The sequence below is a fragment of the Lepidochelys kempii genome, chromosome 3 (assembly GCF_965140285.1).
Source record: "Lepidochelys kempii isolate rLepKem1 chromosome 3, rLepKem1.hap1, whole genome shotgun sequence".
Lineage (NCBI taxonomy): Eukaryota > Metazoa > Chordata > Testudines > Cheloniidae > Lepidochelys > Lepidochelys kempii.
In genome coordinates this window covers 83,135,860-83,157,287 of record NC_136382.1, presented here as the reverse complement: position 1 = coordinate 83,157,287, position 21,428 = coordinate 83,135,860, and the positions used below count along the sequence as shown (strand labels likewise).

At 43.9% G+C, this 21,428-nt stretch overlaps 1 protein-coding gene across 1 annotated transcript in view; it reads left to right on the top strand.

Moving 5' to 3' along the window:
- Positions 1 to 3,612: 3,612 nt before the first annotated feature.
- PDSS2 (decaprenyl diphosphate synthase subunit 2) overlaps positions 3,613 to 21,428 on the top strand; it is a 195,629-nt gene continuing 177,813 nt past the window's right edge. The window contains exon 1 of the mRNA XM_073336930.2: positions 3,613 to 4,398. Coding sequence (XP_073193031.1) covers positions 4,088 to 4,398 — 311 coding nt within the window. The 5' untranslated portion in view covers positions 3,613 to 4,087. The remainder of the gene's footprint in view (positions 4,399 to 21,428) is intronic.

Below are 21,428 nucleotides of genomic sequence, written 5' to 3'. Positions count from 1 at the left end.
TGATATTTGGCAGGGGGATTGCCCTGGTGTCTGGGAGTGCATTTTACAGTGCCCATAATAAAACACCCAGATATGGCTGACTTAGGTTGTCAGCTGGGGGTGGCTGTGAAGGCTCATGGGTCAGGGGCCGATGATGAGGTCCAAGGATGAGCAGTGTGTGGGGAGGCTCCACCCATAGGACCCACTTGAGGAAAGTGAGAGAAACAGGATGCTCAGGACAGGGGACGTGTTGGGTGGACAAACCTATGTGCAGGCCACATTCCACAGGCTCCACCCAGATCCTCCAATCATAATACAGAAACTGTCTGATTCTGGTGGCACCAGCCAGGAACAACCTCTGACATACCACAGGAGTGCCACTTGCACTCTATGGTGTGGATTGTGTAGCCGGGGTTCTGCAAGAAGGTCCTCCTCCTCAGCAGCCGCTACAAACCCGGTCACTGAAATTAGCTTCTAGGTCCTGAGGAGGTCCTGGTAAAAGACCAGCAGCTCAGAGAGGTCTCAAGGGAGACCTCTCAGGTGGAGGTAAAACAGCTGCCAGTCGTATCAGAGCCCTTAGAGATGGTGCACGAAGGCGTAAGCCAGCATCACCCTTGCAGGACTACCTGCACTGAACAGGAGTCTCTGCATGGCGTGAAGGCAGAAGGCATGGACCTGGATGTGGGTGCAGACCAGGCCTTATCAGCCCTCCCCGAAGAGGAGGATCAGGACACCCAAAGAGACCCAATGCAGTTCCATCCAGAAAAATGCCAGGATTTTCTTCCCATGGCTGGCCAGGGTTCCTGGGGGTAGGGGAAGGGTGTTGAACTGATGCCAGAGCATATGGACAGGACCAGATGGTGGAGCACCAGTTCCCACTCCGGTAGGGAAAGACACTGGAGTAGCCCCATCCACCTCCGCAACTGGTCAGATACCCTGGCCTCTAGATTGCTCCAGTTCTCCAGTGGGAAGAGATCGATGGCAGAAAGATAGATGCCCAGACAGAGCAGTGGACCCATGCCGCACTGGATGATACAAACCAGGGCTGGGAGGGAGCCTGCCTGACACATGTCCCTGTTCATCAGGCCAGAGCTCTTGACCAAGTTCACCAAGGCAGAGGAGGTTGCTGAATGGATGTCTTGGCAAGCCTCCACCTGCGCCAGGGCTCCCGGGTCCTGGGCCATAAGAAGCACATTGTTGGCACATGCCAACAGGACCACTCACAAGTCTGGCTCCCAAAGCACCAACCCCGTCATCCTCTTATCGGGGAAATGGAAGAAGGGATCAATAGAAATGGTATAGAGCTGACCGGACAGCAGGCAGCCCTGGCACACCCATTGATGGAAGGTGATGGGTTTGGTCAACACCTAGTTGACCATGACCAGACACTCTTCAGAGGTGTATAGCAGCTGGAGAAACCCCTTGAAGCGGGTTCTGAAGTCGAATGCTCACACAGTGACCACCTGTGATCCATCATGTCATATGCCTTCTCCATGTCCAGGGACAGGAGGGAGAACAACAGACCATCCCTATACATAAGATGGAATAGGTCCTGGACCAGATAGAGGTTGTTGAAGATGGTCTGGTCTGGGACAGCATATGTCTGGTCAGGGGGATCACATCTACCAGCACAGACCCCAGCTGCACTGAGATAGTTTTTGTGACAACCTTGTAGTTCACGCTGAGGAGCAAAACTGGGAACCAATTCCTGAAGTCATGGAGGTCCCCCTTCTTAGGCAGCAGGGTCTGTCTGCACAGAAGGGTGAGCACCCAGATGCCCAAGAACTTGGCACAAATGGTGGTAAGGTCTGAGCCAAGGACGTCCCAGAATACGCAGTAGAACTCCATGGTCAGCTTGTTGATGCCTGTAGATTTGTTGGTGGGCATCAGACAGAAGGCTTCTGAGAACTCAGCCAGAGTGAGAGGTTCCTCTAACTGGTCCTGGTCACCCGCACTGACCATAGGGAATTTGTCCCCTGGGACACCACAGGTGATGGCATCATTTAAATCTGGGGAGAAAAGGCTAGCATAAAAGAGGCCTAGCCCTTTCCCACATCTCCAATGGATTTGTGAGAGGGGTGCCGTCCTTTACCAGAAGGCAGGTGATATGCTTTTTGTCCCCCCCTCTTTTGTTCCAGGGCATAGAAGAAGCAGGAGCCATGATCCATCTCCTGAAGGAGCTGGATGCATGATTGAACAAAGGCACCTTGGGTCGATGGTTGTCAAGGGCCTGGAGGTTACCCTGCTTCTCCTGACTCTCTCTGTAGATGGAATGATCCCCAGGACAAGGAGTCAGGAGTCTCTACAGCTTCTAAGCCTCCCACTCCAACTGTTCTGTCATGGTGTCCCTCCTCCAGCTGGCCCCTGGAATGTAAGTGACAGCAGAAGAGCGCAGCATGGACTTTCCCCACATTTTACCTCCTCTGCTTGGGAGGTGTGAAATGAATGAGGAAGGGGACTACGGGAAGAGAAAGGATTGAGTAATTGTGGCAGTTGAATACTATCCTGGAGAAGTGGATTCTACCCCTACCTCTGCTTCAGAGGTCCTATGAGATATTGGGGAAGTCACTTAAACCAAATTTCTCACAGGTGGCCACTAACTATGTGTTCCTGGTTTTCTGCATGCTCAAGTTTGGATCTAACTTTCAGAAATGCTGAACACTCACAACTGCAAATGAAGTCAATAATAGCTGTGTTCTGAACTAAGTGCTATAAAATAATCTGAAAAAAGCCCTCCAAAGGCACATTCAACTGGGCACCCAAAATTTGTTGGTACTTTGACATTTATGGCTCTGTGCCTCAGTTCAGAATAATAATACCACCTCAATTCACAGAGGGATTGTGAAAAAATGCATTTATGTATTCAAAACTCTCAGATGCTACAGCAATGAGTGTCATAGAAAAGCCCATGTACAGAGTTGGAATAGCATGTAGTAAATAACACAGGAGGCCACACATTGAACAACAAAGACAAAGCAAAATACTGAATATTGTTCAGTGAGCACCATCCATCATGTGCACTTGGGCAGGGGTCCTGTGGAGAAAATAATATATGGTCATGTAATTAAAGACTGTATCACAATGCATATGCACAAGGAGACTGGATTAAAGTTCCCTAGCCAAACTTATCCCTGACCATTTCCTAACATTGCGATGCTTGACTTTGCAACCTTAACATTAATTTAGCACAGGCGATTGGAATGTGCAGGAGAGCGGGAAGAGGAAAACATTTTTACTGTGCCACAATGTACGACAGGAGGGACTGGATGGGGTTTCCCTGTGTGTGAGACTGACTCTCTGGGGACAGACTGGAGCGGGTGTCACTAGAGGAGTGATGGGCTCTCTGGGGAGGAACTGGAGGGGGTGTCACTGTGTGTGTCCCCGGCTCTCTGGGAAGGAACTGGAGTGGGTGTGTCACTAGAGGTGTGATGGGCTCTCTGGGCAGGGGCTGGAGGGGATGTCACTGGGAGTGTGACGGGCTCTCCCAGGGGAGGGGCTGCCCTGGGTGTTTCCTCCTGCACCCTCCCCCATTCGGGAAGCAGCGGAGAGAGGGCAGGTGGATTGGAATCCCGCCCGTGCCCCCCGCCCCCAGTTGAAGACGGAAAGTGAGGAAACGGGGAGGGTTCGAATTCCATGGTCGTCGTTGCTTTACGACTCGTGTTTTGCGACATCTAATATGGCTGCCCCCATGCCACAAGTAGCCCGGGCTGGCGGAGGTGGAGGCAGAGCGCGCATCTGCCGCGGGGAGCGGCGGTAGCAGTAGCATCAGCATCGTCCCTGTGGGAAGTGGGGTTGGTCGCTGCCCAGGCGGGGAGCAGGGGACCCGGCTCGCAGGAGTTGAGGGTCCGGGGGCCAGGCACTGCGCGGGGAGAAGGGCTGGACACAGGGGGTGGCTTCGTATCCGGCCGCCCCTGGAGAGGAGCCTGTTGGCGGCGGCGACAGTAGTTAGGGTACAGTCGGGCACGGGGCACTGAGGGGCTGCGGCAGGAGACCGGGGGGCCTGGGCAGCCTTAGCGCAGCCAGGCTGGGCGCGGCGGGCGAAAGCTGCTGGGGGCGAGGCGAGGCGCGGCGCGGGGCAGGGGGGACGGACTATTAAGGGGCTGGGAGAATGTGTCCCCTGCTGCTGTTGCGTTTAGGGGGCTGCTGCTCCCGGCTGCTGCTGCTGCGGCCGCCGCCCCCCAGGCTCTGGTCTGCTCGGGGAGGAGGAGGCGGCGGTGTGCGGTGGCGAAGGGGCCTGTTCTCGGGTTCTCCCTCTGCTGCGTCTCACTGGAGTAAAGTGGTGTCCGAGGCCGAGAAGATCGTGGGGTATCCGACCTCGTTCATGAGCCTCCGCTGTCTGCTAAGCGACGAGCTGAGCAACATCGCCATGCAGGTCCGCAAGCTGGTTGGGACCAAGCACCCCCTGCTTAACACCGCCAGGTAAACACCGGGGCCATGCCCCTTCTGCCATGGGTCCCTTTACTCATATTTTGTGATAACTTGTTTTCCTCCACTGAGACTCCTGTTATCCCTTCCATGAAGGGATACCTGCCTTTGATAATGTCTGGACTGTGAATAATTGCTGTTCAAGCAGGGCTCTTGGTCTGGTACAAAGTGAGATTTTTAAGTCCTTAGGGAAATTGTACATGTCACACTGTAACATATTCCTTTTCTCAAAATCTTCCAAGGAGAGAGACTAGCCTACAGGTTCCCTGCTCAGTCTTCTTTTTAATAATGGATAATCTCTTATTTGATGTTTGCACAGAGCCTACCACAGTGGGGACCTGACCTTGGCTGTGTCACCAGGTGCTAGGTGTAATAGAAATAATAAGACTTATTGAGGTTGGTTTATTTGTCAGGAGTTCAGGATTATGAAGCTCAGCTAAGAGGGAGATTGGCTTTATACATAACATAATCACCAACATATCAGCCTTAACTGTAGCACTTTCCCATATTAAAGGGTTTTAACACAACTGACACATTCTCTTGGAAATCTTGCCTTAAATTGTGCTACACTTTTCTGCTTTGGCATATAGTCAACAGAACTGGAATTTGAATTTCCTTGCATCCATTTTTATTCAAAGATTTGTCCCCTTCCAGCACATCAGAGAGTGAGTGATTTATCACATTTACAGTATGCAAAGAACTGGCTTACTGTACAAAGCTAACCTTTCTTCATTAACCATTGTACTTTCCAAATGTCGAGGATTACATTGGGAAGAAACCATCCAAATGAAGGAAAACAGGAAAAACTAGTCCAGTAAAGAGCTCAAAATGTTGCATATGTTAAACATATATTTTGTTAACAAGACTTTTTTTCAGAACATTTCTAGTGTGAGAAAATTAAGATGGTTACTGTTAAGTTTGTCCAGGCTGGTGGGACATTTGAAATCAAGGGACAGGACTACCTCACTCAATTATTATAAAGGTAAAATACTGATGAAGATGCACATGCTCACAAATAAGCAAAAGCAAGGTTTGTTCTGGACAGTATTTTCTTTGTCAATTTTAAGACACAAGAATCTGTGTCCAGATTACAGAACTTTTAAAGTATATTGTGTTGGTATGTTCTTGTGATTTAAAAAAAAAAAGTCCGTCTCCTTCAAAAGATGCAAAAAGAAAAGGAGTACTTGTGGCACCTTAGAGACTAACCAATTTATTTGAGCATAAGCTTTCGTGAGCTACAGCTCACTTCATCGGATGCATACTGTGGAAAGTGTAGAAGATCTTTTATACACACAAAGCATGAAAAAATACCTCCCCCCACCCCGCTCTCCTGCTGGCAATAACTTATCTAAATGTGTATGATAATCAAGTTGGGCCATTTCCAGCACAAATCCAGGTTTTCTCTCCCCCCCCCCCCCCCCGGCCGCCCCCACACACACACAAACCAGCAGATTTGTGCTGGAAATGGCCCAACTTGATTATCATACACATTTAGATAAGCTATTGCCAGCAGGAGAGTGGGGTGGGGAGAGGTATTTTTTCATGCTTTGTGTGTATAAAAGATCTTCTACACTTTCCACAGTATGCATCCGATGAAGTGAGCTGTAGCTCACGAAAGCTTATGCTCAAATAAATTGGTTAGTCTCTAAGGTGCCACAAGTACTCCTTTTCTTTTTGCGAATACAGACTAACACGGCTGTTACTCTGAAACCTTCAAAAGATGGTATTTTACATACTCCTATCACTAGAGTGGAAGACATGTTATTGGTGAAAGTATATTCAAGGTTAACAGGACCCAAATTTTGTATAAATGGACTTTGTGAACATGTTTAAAATGCTTAATTTCTTTTTTTTTAAAAGAAAATCCCAGTTGCCTAGTTTTCATGAGCAACTTTATAACACTTACGTTTCAAACTCTCAATGAGTTACTATAAAAATATAAGATATATGGAATGCTTGGGTTGAGTTTTCTCCAATTGTTAGATTAAGTATGCCAGGATAGTGTTGTGTGCGCAATTCTGATTGTTTTTATGGATCTCTATATTTTAACGATTTGATCAATGCAATGTAAAAGAAATCATTTACATTTTGTGGACTTTTGTCATATTTGATGCTAGTAGGGTTTCAGTAAAGGGCATATGTATTGAAGATTGCAGTACTAGCATATAATTAACTTTCTAATAAAATAAAAAATGAAAAGTACTTGCCGTTTTTGGCTTTTGAAAAAATATGGTCGGAAGAATTTTTGGTTGATCTGTTCATAGCTCTTAATTAATAGCATGATTTATACACAACCTTGTGACAGTTTTTTAATTTAACTAAAAGGTGTTTCTGTATTTGGTTGTATTTTTAAAGCTTTGTAGACAAAATATAATAGAGGTGGAGGACCCAGATTCAATACGGTTGGAAGTTTGTGGAAAGGAAGCCTAGTAGTGTCCCTGTAACTGGGTTAAATCTGAAGTTTTAGGTTCTGACTACTATAATAGATTAACAGTGCTCCCATACATTTTGGGTAGAGGGGGGTAAACTGTGTTGTAACCAGGGTAGGGGACAACTGAGTGTAGTCATGTCGTAGAGATACGCATGATCAGAGTTGGCTTATGCAGATGGACTTAAATAGTGCTGCTTTTAATGTATAGTTCTTATTTTTATTGGTTTATTAATGTAAACAACTTTTCAGATTAACACAGTTTTTTTTTTTTTTGGAGCTATAATACTCCTATTAAAATGGTACACATGAACGACTCAGGTGCTTTATCTTGCAAGCTCATGGAGCATAAACCAACTTCTTCCATAGGAGGCTGTGCATGGAGGACATGTACAATCAGGCCCACGGTTTGTTACTTCAGAACCTCTTTGAAGCTTGGTACTAAACTGACCAATTTGTAGTGGGAATAAAAGTACAACATTCGGTCATAAAAACATACACACAGAACTCAAGCTTTTTGTAACAATTTTATTCTTATTTTGCTACATTGACACAGAAGCACTTCCTATGGCCTTGGGTTATATATGTTATCAAAAGGGTTAATACAGTATTTGCAATACATTTAAATAGTTTATGTACAAATTACTACTGTAACTTGTTTTCGAGGATTATTTTGCACTAGTGCAGGGATCGGCAACCTTTGGCATGCGGCTCGCCAGGGTAAGCCCTTTGGTGGGCCAGGCCGGTTTGTTTACCTGCCTTGTCCGTAGGTTCGGCTGCGCTTCGTGGCTGCCGCTGGCCGCGCTTCGTGGCTGCCCCCTTGGCCTGGAGCGGCAAAGCGCGGCCAGTGGGAGCCGTGATCGGCCAAACCTGTGGACACGGCAGGTAAACAAACAGGCCCGGCCCGCCAGGGGGCTTACCCTGGTGGGCTGCGTGCCAAAGGTTGCCGATCCCTGACTTATACTATCACTAAAGGAAATAGAACTGCTCGTGCATAAATTATGGGATACAGTTTACTTTGTAGCCATTTTATCCTCGGACGGGTAGTAGGGAAAGAGCTGTGTTTTTTCGTTCCATATGAAATTGCCTATCATGATAGATATAAGTAGACCTAGACAAAGTGTTCATGGATTACTACAGAAAGAAAAGGCTTGGAATATCAGGGTTCTTTAAAGTGGAGTCTTTACTCTGTGCAGGTTTTGGACTATATTTTCATTTGTATCCAAACACTTAAAGTGAGAGGTACAGTAGCTTTAAGATTGCACAGTTTCTGGTAAATTTTTAAAATGATTCAAAATCAACAAATACTCAATCACCTCAATATTTGCATTCTAATTTAAATTTTTTCATCCCAAAACTTGCTTATCAGTTAAACGGCTGTGTCCAAATATTGCTTCATAGTGTTGGAAACTGTTTCCAATTCCTCTGTCCGCAACTTCTTGTAATGGGCTCGCACTCACCTCTCATGAGCATCCCCTGTCTGTGTGTGCCTACACACACGCTCGCTCGCTCACACTCTCTCTGATGAGTCTTCAGTGACTCACCCTCTGGCTGAGTCCCCACAGAGTCTCTATGTGAAATAAAAATCAAACCCCTTCTGCGATATAAGTCCAACAGGGGGCCTATCTCAGTGCTCTCTAACATCTGTTTTATCTGCAGCCATGTTCCTGGGCTAGATCCTCAATCAGTCCAACAGGGCATATTACAGTATCCTGGTTCAAACTGTCTCTCAGCCCCTTCTGGGCACTCTCAAATTGTCCCTGCTCTTCAAGCAGTCCCGGCCATCACATCCACCAGGGTTCCCTCCCTAGACACTCTTTGCCTCTCTGGGCCTTTCTGGCTCCAACTCTTCTGCTGGGCTACTAAAAGAATTCAGTTCCTCTTCTGCCGTGCATCAAAGTCCAGGTCACTTTCCCAGTGGCTGCAGGGGGAGGGGGAAAGAGACTCAGGCACACCCTCTACTCCAGGTCCCAGCCCAGGGACTGCCTAGATACCAGCCATCCACTGCATCCCTTTAGTTAAACTGTATTGCTGCTACAATTCTCTGGGCCACTTCTCCATGGACACAGCTAATTCCTCGCCCTTATCTCTGGGCCTTGTCCTGGTTGAGTCCCAGCAGCCAATCCGGAGCTCCTTTGTGTTTGCCAGAACTTCTCTGTCCGAGGTCCTGTAGCTCCCTCAGCCAGCCAGGCACACTATCCATGCTCTGTCATCAAGGAACTGATCTCTGCTCTGCACTGCAACTCCTTTTATATGGGTCTGCTGGGCCTGGATTGGCTGCTTCTGGCACCTGTGTCCCATGCCACTGCTCTAGGCTGCTTGGAGGACTCTCTCCACTTCCCTTTTTTGGGGCAGGGTCTGGCAGGACCACAAGGCCTCCAGAAGGTGGTCTCAGGGCCTAGTCCACTTTATCACACTTGTGTAAATAATTTAGTTATTTAATTTATTTATTTAATTTATTTAATTTAGTTATTAGTTTAGTTAGTGTCAGTTACCCACAAGCCATCGTAATCTGTTACTTATTAAAAATAGTGAGGTAAAAAGAGTTACTTTGGTATCTTGGATTTACTGCATTTGTGCTTTTTACCAAAGATGCCTATGTAAATGAAGGGTATGTCTACACTACGAAATTAGGTCGATTTTATAGAAGTCTATCTTTAGAAATTGATTTTATACAGTCAATTGTGTATGTCCCCACTAAGCGCATTAAGTCGGCAGAGTGCGTCCTCAATACCGTGGCTAGCATTGACTCATAGAGCGGTGCACTGTGGGTAGCTATCCCACAGTTCCTGCAGTCTCCGCTGCCCATTGGAAGTCTGGGTTAAGCTCCCAATGCCTGGGGCAAAAACGTTGTGCGTGGTTTTGGGTACATGTCGTCAGTCTCCCCTCCCTCCATGAAAGTGACGGCAGACAATCGTTTCGTGCCTTTTTTCTGGGTTGTCAGGTCACTGCTGCTGTTGTGAGCGTTGTAAACACCTCGTGCATTATCCTGCAGTATGTGCAGAACCTGGCTAAGAGATGCCAGCACGAGGACGATTGTGAGGAGGACATGGACACAGACTTCCTGAAAGCACGGACTGTGGCAATTGGGAGATCATGGTGGCAGTGGAGCTGGTTGATACAGTGGAAGGCCGATTCCAGTCCCGGCAAACAAGCACAGACTGGTGGGACCACATAGTGTTGCAGGTCTGGGATGATTCCCAGTGGCTGCAAAACTTTCACATGCGTAAGGGCACTTTCATGGAACGTTGTGACTTGCTTTCCCCTGCCCTGAAGCGCAAGAATACCAAGAAGAGAGCAGCCCTCACAGTTGAGAAGCCGAGTGGCAATAGCCCTCTGGAAGCTTGCAACACCACACAGCTACCGGTCAGTTGGGAATCAGTTTGGAGTGGGGGCTGCTGTGATCCAAGTAGCCAACACAATCACTGAGCTTCTGCTATCAAGGGTAGTGACTTTGGGAAATGTGCAGGTCATAGTGGATGGCTTTGCTGCAATAGGGTTCCCTAACTGTGGTGGGACGATAGACAGAACGCATATCCCTATCTTGGGACCGGACCACCTTGGCAGCCAGCACATAAACTGAAAGGGTTACTTTTCAGTGGTGTTGCAAGCACTGGTGGATCACAAGGGACGTTTCACCAACATCAGCATCAACGTGGGATGGCCGGGAAAGGTACATGATGCTCGCGTCTTTAGGAGCTCTAGACTGTTTGAGCAGCTGCAAGAAGGGACTTACTTCCCAGACCAGAAAATTACTGTTGGGGATGTTGAAATGCCAAGTTATCCTTGGGGACCCAGCCTACCCTTTAATGCCATGGCTCATGAAGCCGTACACAGGAAGTCTGGACAGTAGTAAGGAGCAGTTCAGCTATAGGCTGAGCAAGTGCAGAATGGTGGTACAGTGTGCCTTTGGACATTTAAAAGCTCGCTGGTACTGTTTGCTGACTAGGTTAGACTTCAGCGCAGCCAACATTCCCATTGTTATTGCTGCTTGCTGTGTGCTTCACAATCTCTGTGAGAGTAAGGGGGAGATGTTTATGGCGGGGTGGGAGGTTGAGGCAAATTGCCTGGTGGCCAATTTTGAGCAGCCAGACACCAGGGCGATTAGAAGAGCACAGCTAGGCATGCTGCTCATCAGAGAGGCTTTGAAAACCAGTTTCGTGACTGGCCAGGCTACGGAGTGACAGTTGTGTGTGTTTCTCCTAGCTGCAAACCCGCCCCCTTTGTTGATTTTAATTCCCTGTAAGCCAACCACCCTCCTCCCTTTAATCATAGCTGGCAAAGAAAATAAAGTATCTATTGTTTTGAAACCATGCATTCTTTCTTTGTTAATTTAAAAAAAAAAAAAGTGAGAACTGACAAGGTAGCCTGTGTGGGGTGGGGTGCGGGAGGAGGGAAGGACAAGGCCATACTGCTTATTGTAGCCACACTACAAATCAAAACTGTTTGAATGACAGCCTTCTGTTGCTTGGACCATCCACTGGAGTGGAGCGTCTGGGTGCCCGGAGTCTCTCTTCCCCCCCACCATTCTTGGGCTTCTGGGTGAGGAGCATATGGAACTTAGGGAGGAGGGCAGGTGGTTACACAATGGATGCAGTGGGGGTCTGTGCTCTTGTTGGCTTTCCTGCAGCTCCACCAGACGCCTCATCATGTCCATTTGCTCCCCCCATTAGCCTCAGTATCTCCTCCTACCTCTGCTCATCGCGGTCACTTAATGCATTCCTGGCCTCTGCCACTGAATGCCTCCATGCATTAAGCTGTGCCCTATCAGTGTGGGAGGACTGCATGAGCTCAGAAAACATGTCGTCATTGCGAGTGTGGTTTTTTTCGCCTTCTAATCTGCGATAACCCCAGGGACTAAGATGATAGGGGGAGCATAGAAACATTTGCACCTTGGGGGGATAAAAAGGGAGAGTAAAATTTAAGATGATACGTTTCTGAGACAAAAGGGAGACTCACAGTGAATCAAGCAATTCACAGCCTACAGCATATGAGCTTTAGGTACTCATTTTGCCTTTTATATTGAGCGCCTGCTGTTATGGTGACACATCACTCACAGCTGGGCAACAGAATTCGGTTTCCAGGCAGCCATGGTAAGCCAAAGGGTACATGGGGTTGGCTTCTTATGCCTTCATAACATGTGGGAATGGTTTCAAACTTCAGCGCCCGCCTTTCCCATAGCAAGCAATGCCGGTTGGGTTTTATATTTAAAAGGAGGGGCTTTGGTTTTCGGGTGGATGTGCAGCACCCCTTCTCCCCCCACCGCGTGGCTATTCTCCAGGGTGATCCCTTTTAGCTAGGCGCAAACAGCCCAGCATGAAAGGGGCCTTTTTACTGTTCCCTTACAAAAATTCCCCTATTTCAACCAGGTAACCATGAATTGTATCACTCTCCTGAGGCTAACACAGAAAGATATAGACTGAATGTTGCTTGAATGTGACCAAAACCCAGGACCATTCGCTGCCATGCTTTGTGCTGAAATGATTCCAACTACTTGCTACTGGCTTGGCGTGGTAAAATGTCCTACCGTGGAGGACAAAATAAGGCAGCACTCCCCAGAAACCTTCTGCAAAGGCTTTCAGAGTACCTCCAGGAGAGCTTCATGAAGATGTCCCTGGAGGATTTCCGCTCCATCCCCAGACACGTTAACAGACTTTTCCAGTAGCTGTACTGGCCGCGAATGCATCCCAATTCTTCAGGGCAAATCAAACATTAAACACTATTGCTTTTAAACCCTGTACTGTAGTTACAAATGTGCACCAGAGGTGCCTTCTCCAGCTTCAGGGTCAGGGATCCCGCCTTGGGAGGGTATTGGCTTCAGGGTGATGAAAAGGTCCTGGCTGCCGGGAAGAATGGATTCACTGCTTGCCTGCTGCGCGGCGTTCTCCTCCTCCTCCTTCCTCATCCACAAAATCCTCCTCCCTGTTGCATGAGACTCCCCCCTTGCAGGTGTCAACAGACAGTGGTGGGGTAGTGGTACGGTCCCCCATTAGAATGCCATGCAGCTGATCATAGAAGTGACATGTCTGCAGCTCTGACCCGGCATGACTGTTTGTTTGCCTCCTTTGTCTTTTGGTAGACTTGTCTGAGCTCCTTCACTTTCACGCAGCACTGCTGTGTGTCCCTGTTGTAGCCTCTCCACCATGCCCTGTGCGATTTTGGCATATATATTAGCATTTCTTCTTTTTCATCGGAGTTCGGCCTGCACAGATTCTTCTCCCCATACAGCAGTCTGATCCAGTGTCTCCCTTTCGGTCCATGCTGGAGCTCGTTTGCAATTCTGGAGGGACTGCATGGTCACCTGTGCTGCTGAGCTCGCCATGCTGACCAAACAGGAAATGAAATTCAAAATTTCCCGGGGCTTTTCCTCTGTACCTGCCTAGTGCATCGGAGTTCAAAGTGCTGTCCAGAGCGGTCACATTGGAGCACTCTGGGATAGCTCCTGGAGGCCAATACCATGAAATTGCGTCTGCGCTACCCCAAATTCGACCCAGCAAGGTCGATTTTTAGTGCTACTCCCCTCGCAGGGGAGAAGTACAGAAGTTGATTTTAAGAGCCCTTTAGGCCGATGGAACGAGGTTGGGTGTGTAGACGCATTCATTTTAAAATCTACCTAACATGGCTAAATTCGACCCAACCCCCATAGTGTAGACCAGGGCTGAGTTACGAATACTCACTGCACTAATTCAGGACGAATGAAACTATGTAATATCACTTTAACAATGTTGCACAGTTGGAGGACACTGGAGTTGTACAGTTGTATTTAACTTGCAGACTCTTGATTGCTGATACGAATGCATGAGCAGGTAAGAACTTGGTTTGCTTTAGGATCCCAGGCCAAGTTTGCAGAGATGGCAATTATGAAAACGTTTCTGTACTTACAAACAAAACAAAATTGATAGGGAAACCATTACTACAACACACGTGAAACCCTAGTGATTGTTTATCAAGTCACTTTTTCAGAGTAGAACTGTTTCTGAATGTAAATTTCCTTAACTTTGTTACCACCTCATTAAAACTGAAAGTGTGTTAAACATTTAATTTCACAATTAATTAGGATGACTATGAATCCCTGAAAACTGTATGGCTATGTTTTCATTGCCTTTATCTGGTGTCCCTATTTTTTTTGCAAAGGCTGACAGTATTGTACTAGTTCAGGAGGAGGAGACGGAGACAGGTTTGAGTGAACGCTGGGAGGCTGGCGAACAAGCTGAGGTGTTGAAATTGACATCAGGCTACCAGAACCTGCCTGTGCTGCCTCTCCTGGTGTTGCTCTGTACTCCATCAATCATAAGCCCTCACAGTGAGATACGTCTCACCTAACAGATGAGTCCACTGCTACAAGGTCAGATTAACATGGAGTTACTTGCTCTAGCTCTGGGCAGTGGTTCAATTGGTGTGAAGGCTTCTAGCGACCAAGTCTGTGCAGACATCTGTTTTCCTACTCCTCCTCATCCATACCTCAGGGGCAAGCAGGACACTGTAGAACAAAGATAGTAATGTCATCTCTTGTGATACTTAAACCCCCAAGCTCCAAGAGTCATGAGAATCTCAGCTTTCATTTAAAAATAAAGTTTTTAGTCCTCATGTCTGACAGAGAACAGGTTGGAAATGTGAACCCTAAAGACTCAAAACCTAAAGGTAATTACAGTCCCTCCTCCTCTGATATTTATTATTTTTTTAAAAAATAAATACAAACTAGATTTTTGAGGGCATGACTCATGATTTTTGAATGCTTCAGGTTGGCAGTACTGAGAGTCTGTTTCTAGGGGAAGGGACAAGTGATTGTGTTAGATATGTGTATACCAGGTATTCCATTTTTTTTCATTTGGAAGACTGACAATCCATTAATGCTTTTTATTTATTTATTTATTTTTTGCACTACAGTCTATTTGGACTGCAGAAATAGACTGGTTAGTTTCATTTTTGTTTTTTATCAGGTCCACTTTGTGGCTCATGCATTGTCAGGAGAAGGGCTTACAAATTAAAGCTTATTTCTTGAATCCTACCCCAGGACAACATATATGGAAGGTGTGTGAAGGAAAATGGTAAATTAGGGGAATAAAGTCCTGGTAGTGTGGCAGTAATTTCCTGCAAAGAGCAGGAGCTAAAGACTGGTTGCACCGGACACTTTCATTTGTTAAACTTTATAAATATGTTTAATATATAAAAGAATGAACTGTGATTCAGAGGTGGATTAGAGCTGATAGGTTTTACACAAGCAGTGAGTTTAAGGAGAGAATTAAACAAGGAGAAGGTGATTGTTAATGTTTGAGGCGTAATGGTAGCATGGAAGAAGGTGGCAAGCCATAGATCAGGTGGACCATATTCCTTTAATCTACCTAGTTGCTGAACTAGAAATGTAGAACAAATTATTCAAGAATAACAATGTTTACTAGTTAGGATATAACATTTGCATATGTGATAAATTTTAAGGGGAAAGATGATCAACTACTAATCTTTCCAATTTTCAATATTGGGTAATATCAAAAATAATCCCATTTCTTCTTAATGGCATTTTAAGAAGATACTTCAGGTAGCAGAACAACCTACTGAAAATGGTTTAGTCTGGTAGCAGATGATTGGCATCTGTAGACGTAGGGAGTGCGTGTGTTTTCTTATTTGGATGTCTGGCTAATCTGCCTTGAATAGACGTGGAGATTTGTTCTACCACTGGGATGCTGGAGTCATGATGGCCAGTTTCTGTTTTGTCTGCACAAGATCATTGGGGTAAAACTTTTTCTCCCTCTTCCAATTAAAACTGTTTTGACTGACCATCAGTAGCTTTCTTCTTTGTTACATTTTAAATTTATCATTTTCAGGGCTTGAAAAACACAGATGCCCACTTACTTGCCAGTGGCTAATGAAACTTTCTCTGAAAGTAGCCAGCAACAGGATAGTGAAACTGACAAGTAATGTATCTGGTCACTTTATAGCTTCTGCCTGTAGATGTCTGATCAGCTGCAAAACTGATGAGGATGATTTAAGTTTCACTGAGTTGCTGAGGATGTAAGGGACCTCAGAAGCATAGACTCAATCTTCTGCTGCTGCTGGGTTGGAGGTTAAAACAAGTTTAAATTATTCTTTTTTTTAAATTATTCTTCTTTTAAATTTTTGCAACATGCTGTAATGAAACTGTTATAGAATATGTGTCTGCATCATGGAGGTGATCTAAACATAATCATAATTTAAACGTCCATGATGTTAACTATAAGGGCATCAATCCTGTAATGACATTCTTACAAGTCGATCCCTGTGCTTACATGGAACCCTACTGAAGTAGTTGAAAGCACTAACCACCAACACTAAAGCAGACTATTCTGGTATAGTAATTGCTAGCAGTACTATCAGAAATGTGAAGAGATTTCTCATATTTGGTATATCTACCACTAATCGCATAACTATTGATATATTTGTCTTTAGATAGTGTAGAATAGTAACATGAAAAGCCTTCATGTGTTTTAGGAGTGTTGGATAAACCAAAACTGCTAATCAAGTATCACGCATGGGTTTCTGCCACCATATTCATAGCTAAAAGAGCGATTCTAAGAATCTGGAGATTTGGTTTCTTCTTATGTATTTTGGTAGAATGAACTGTTAAGGAGAGCTCTTATGGGGGGAAAAACTTTCTTTGTTAGGTAGAAAGAACTGGAAGAAGTGACATAACTTCTGCATACACATATAAGGCGCTCCAGTCCATATTCATCTGATTACCTTTGTATTTTTCCTCTAATCTCTTGCTTTAACTTTAATTTACAGTTCAACGTTGGATATTGTCTTGTGGAGATTTGGGCAACGATGTTTGGGTGTCTGTTACGCTACATCACCCTCAGTGCCTGGCTGCAGCAAGGAAGAATGAGAGAAACAAATATGTGCTACTATTCTCTCCCTCCCCAGATCGTTTTTTAGTTCACTTTCCACATGAATAGTACCATGTCCTGTCACTGCTGCTCCGCTCTTGTAGCAGTATGAAATTGACACCATTCTTATCAATTTTACTTCTTACCAGAGAGTTTTTGAGCAACTCTGTGCTGGAAAAACTGTCTGTCAGCAGACTCAAGAAGACAGAACTGCATCAGTTATCATTCAGTTCACATCTGGGAGGTTAACTACACAACAATAAAGGTTATAAAGTTTTAATAAAATGAATGATTTCAGTTCTGTTGAAATTTGTGATGATGAGCTCCTCAGTTGCAAGGGCATCCTTCACTCTAATTGGATTATTTAGGTCCTTATTAAAAAGTATGGGATTTCTGTTAAACAAAATTCAATTCAAAATTGATTTCTAGAGCAACTTTCATATGGACCTTTTGATGGTGGTGACCTATTTCAGAATCAATGTGTATGGTAATTTTAATTCTGTAATGTATTCAGTGTGATTGAGTTAAATTGATAGCATGCTCGCAATGCACTGACATCTCTTGGTTGATAGTGTCACCTCTTGAGGTTTTTTTTCTGTGTGTGTACACTTGCTGTACTGTCCTGCCACGGTAAGGATGTGATAGTTAGTGGTCTCAAACAAGCTATCCTAACCAATTAAAATGTAAAAATATTGACTTTGCATATAGTCTTATCCTTTTTTCATTTTCTAAGATTAACTTTTGATTTCTACAGTATTCATAATTTGGTGTCCATGAAAGGAATGGGAACTCATGGTAACAAAACCATGCTATAGATAGTATTAGCTTTTAGTTATAGTGAATATTGTGTTTGTAGTTCCATCATTCATTGTGTAAGCTTCTCCACAAAAATATTATCAATGCACATCTAGTCATAAGATACAATACTCTTTCTAGCTGAATCCTTTGTCTCTCCTAAGCAAAGTACAATTGGGTATCAGTTTTGTGATGTGGACATACAATAACTAGGGATTTGGCAGAGATAATTAAATCCACTTTCACATTTATTGTTGTTGCTATCATTCTCATTGAAGCATCTGCAGTGAACCTAGGTTTTCAATACTTGTAGGCATAGTGCATTAGCCCACCATGCAAAACAGTCTTGGTAAATGAAGTGTGCTCAGTAGGAGAAGAGGCTGGCTAGTATATCCTGATGTAAATAATTCCAACAGGAAATGTGGTCTTCTTGACATCAATCATTTCTAATATTTCCATCTGGATTTCCATGGGAGCACTTGTGTTATGCTGATTTGTTACAGAGTACATTTCTTGCAAGTCTTAACATTTCAGCAGAATTTCACATACAACTCATTTTGGTAAAATGGAAAGCTTTGGGATTTCTTAACTTTGATTCAGTGCATATGAAGAAGAATTGAATGCATAATGAACAGACTATGAATGGCAGTCAGCCCTAACAAGAGATGGCACAAAAGACAACCAGTTACTGTTACAAAAATGAGATGAGCTTAAACTAAGAGAACAAATGGGAATACCTTACAAAGAAAGGATCGGTCTGGACTGACTTGTGATGCCATTAACCTGCTGCACACTCATTGTACTTGACACACATAGTACCATCCGATCTTTTAAAAAGTGGTAACTATTTAGGTTCACATATACTCTTCTTCTTCACTTATAGCACAACTGAACTGTAACTTGAGTATACAGTACAAGTATTAAAAATGAGAAATTGAATATACTACTGGGCTAGTGACATGTCTGTGTGTTTGTTCCTGGCAGCAAAAGACAACTGATGAGTAAGTTTTAAAAAAAACAATACCACATTTCTGAATAAAGAAGAAAATTGTGGGTATTTATATAATAACGTGACGTAGTTTTAAAGCAATTTTCTTTCTAAACCAGGAAGGGAATTACTTACCAAATATACCTTACATAAACTACAAATAATAATAAATGTCACAGCACAAAGTTTAGATACTTGATAGGATAGGTCTACACAACTACTAGACACTGACGGCTAGCTTGTGCTGACTTGGGCTTGCGGGGCCTGGGCTGTGGGGCTGTCTCATTGCTGTGTAGAGTTCCAGGCTCAGGATGGAGCCCAAGTCTGGAAGTCTACACAACAGTGAGACAGCCTGAGCCTTGTGCGCCTGAGTTGTAGACATACCCTTAGAGTGAGAATTGTACTTACAGCCCAGGGCTCTGTTTTGTTACTTGTGATATTTTTCTCCTCTCTTTTGCTTCTGCGTTTAAAAAGGCTAAAATTTAGTTTCCAAGGTGGTGGTTTTTTTCTTATTTAGGGTTTTTTTAATTTAATCAGTTACTTCAGTAACTTTTAGAATCCATTTGTGACAACTCTTGTTTATTAAATATTCTCATTCCTTCTGTCCACCTTTTTCTTTCACACCAGCTACCTTCTGCTGTCTCCCCCTGGTATTCTGGAACAACATTAGGGCCCTGTTAATTATTTGAGGTCATCCTTTCCAAAATTCCACTGGCATGATAATGCAGATTCCTTTACAGTTATATTATACTTTACATTACATGAATAAATTTCAAGACTTTCACAAAGAGGACAAACATAAAAAGCTAGGAAATCTGGAAGGAGGTTTCATTGACAATTCTACTGTTTTCTGTAGAGGATGGGGAACCCAATATCGTAATATTTATTTTTCTCTACCCAACTTCTGAACGATTTAGTTTGCTTCAGGGGAAGCAGACTGTTTACACTACTTGCTCTAGAGGAACTGCTTCTGGAGACAAACCTGACAGACTTTAAAGGAATACCATGAATTTGAAATCTAATCTATTTCAAAAATTGAGTTAAAAGCAGTTTCATAAACTACCTGTCCTTGAATTTGCCACTGTTGATTCTTGTTTAACAATTACTTTTCCTATTTTGAAAATGTTTTTCTTCTCATTTGCAAATTGAGAGTGAATTTTTCAAGCTGTGCCATTTTTATATCTTAAGTTAATTGTTCTGCTGCCATATATGTACACTGGCAGCTTTTTCAAGACCTGTTGTGTAGTAGAGGTTAGGATTGAGCTTTGTTTTTTTTGTATAGAAATAGTGTTTGTACTTAATGCAACTTCATTTATTTTTCTATTTCACTATGAGCACCATATCTGTATCATGCTTTCAATATTATGCTTTTGAGAGTCCACAGTATCTTGTAAAGTATCTGAGTAATTTATAAAAAAGTTACCTATAAAAACAAATCCTTCCCCAAGCCAATGCAATGGTACAGAGGCAATGCATCAGTCTACAGGAGATCAATTTATCATCTGTTCCTGGTTCCTTGTGCTCTGGCAGCCAGAAGCTAGAAATACTGTGGAATCTGTACATTATACTTTTGAGGCTCTAAAGAGAGACACTGACACTCTGAGTCTCCCTATATAGTGTGAGTCATTACTGACAGGATCCAGAGGAAATAGTATTTAGCCCTCATTTTTCAGAAGGAGGGGTGCTGTGATGTGAGACCCTTTTGAGGTTCAGAGTGCAGTAGACCCAAGGGAGTGGGAAGAACAGGGACTTGAAAGAGTGTGGGAGGACATCCCTCCTTGCTTCACCACACATTGACGCAGAGAATAGAGCTCATTAAAGGTGTTTCTGCTGTTGGATTTTATAGTACATAGTAAGATACATCTTTCATTTTTTTTCATCATATGAGCTTTATAAAACTGCCTACTTTCCTATTGACAAGAGTATCATTCCATTTAACAACTGTACAGTGTCATAGCAACCAACTTTTAAAATAACAAATTCCAAAATGATGTGATCAAAAATGACATCAGAGAACAAATGTTTTATGTTGTTGTTATAGCAACAGGAATATAGAGATGTTTTTTGTTTGTGAATCATTGGGATCATATTTCTGTCGTGACTTTTGGGCTTGTAGAATTTTTTTTAAATTGAGCCTACTGACTTGATCTAATGTGTGTTCTCTATTTCAATTTTTCACCCTCTGAAAAAGGGGGGCTTGCTTAATACACAACAGATACTGTAAATGCTACGTTTAATTTAGAGGCAACTGAAAGGGTAAAGATTCAGTAGAGTGTTGAAGTAAATAGGTTGAGGAGCACAAAAGTCTCAAACACACTTTCAAAGTCTCAGAAAGAAAAGGAATAATTGAAATTAGACTGCTGCAACTCATGGATATTTATTGAGCCAGTGTGGGTGATGTAATTGTGAAGTTTTATTTCCTGTTGACTTTTCTCTTCTCAGATTTTTTTTTTTTTAGCAATATGTTTATTTTATATTTTTTCCCCCTAAGTGAATATAGCATTAGTGAAGGTTGCCAGACTGATAGTCCTGAAGTTTGACATGTTGTCTCTGCAGAACAATTGTATGGTGTACAGTGGAAATGCTGTCAAATCAATGTGCCTGAACCTGAACTTCAAAGGACCACCTCTAGGGGTGAAATGGCAATTCACTCTTTTGTCCTTTTAATCCATGTTCTGCTGAGACCACCAAAGGAGGCTATTGTGATAAAATTAAGACCGTTAACATGTTTAAAATAGTCCACGACATAGCCCATCAGATGGAAACTGTTGGTGGTATCAATCTAAGGTTGTCTACACTAGCACTTTTGTCGAGGTCCCTCTGTATCCTATCCTTACCCTCCAGCATCTCAACCACTCCTCCCAGTTTAATGTAATCTGGAAACTTGCTGAGGGTGCAGTCCACACCATCCTCCAGATCATTAATGAAGATATTGAACAAAACTGACCCCAGG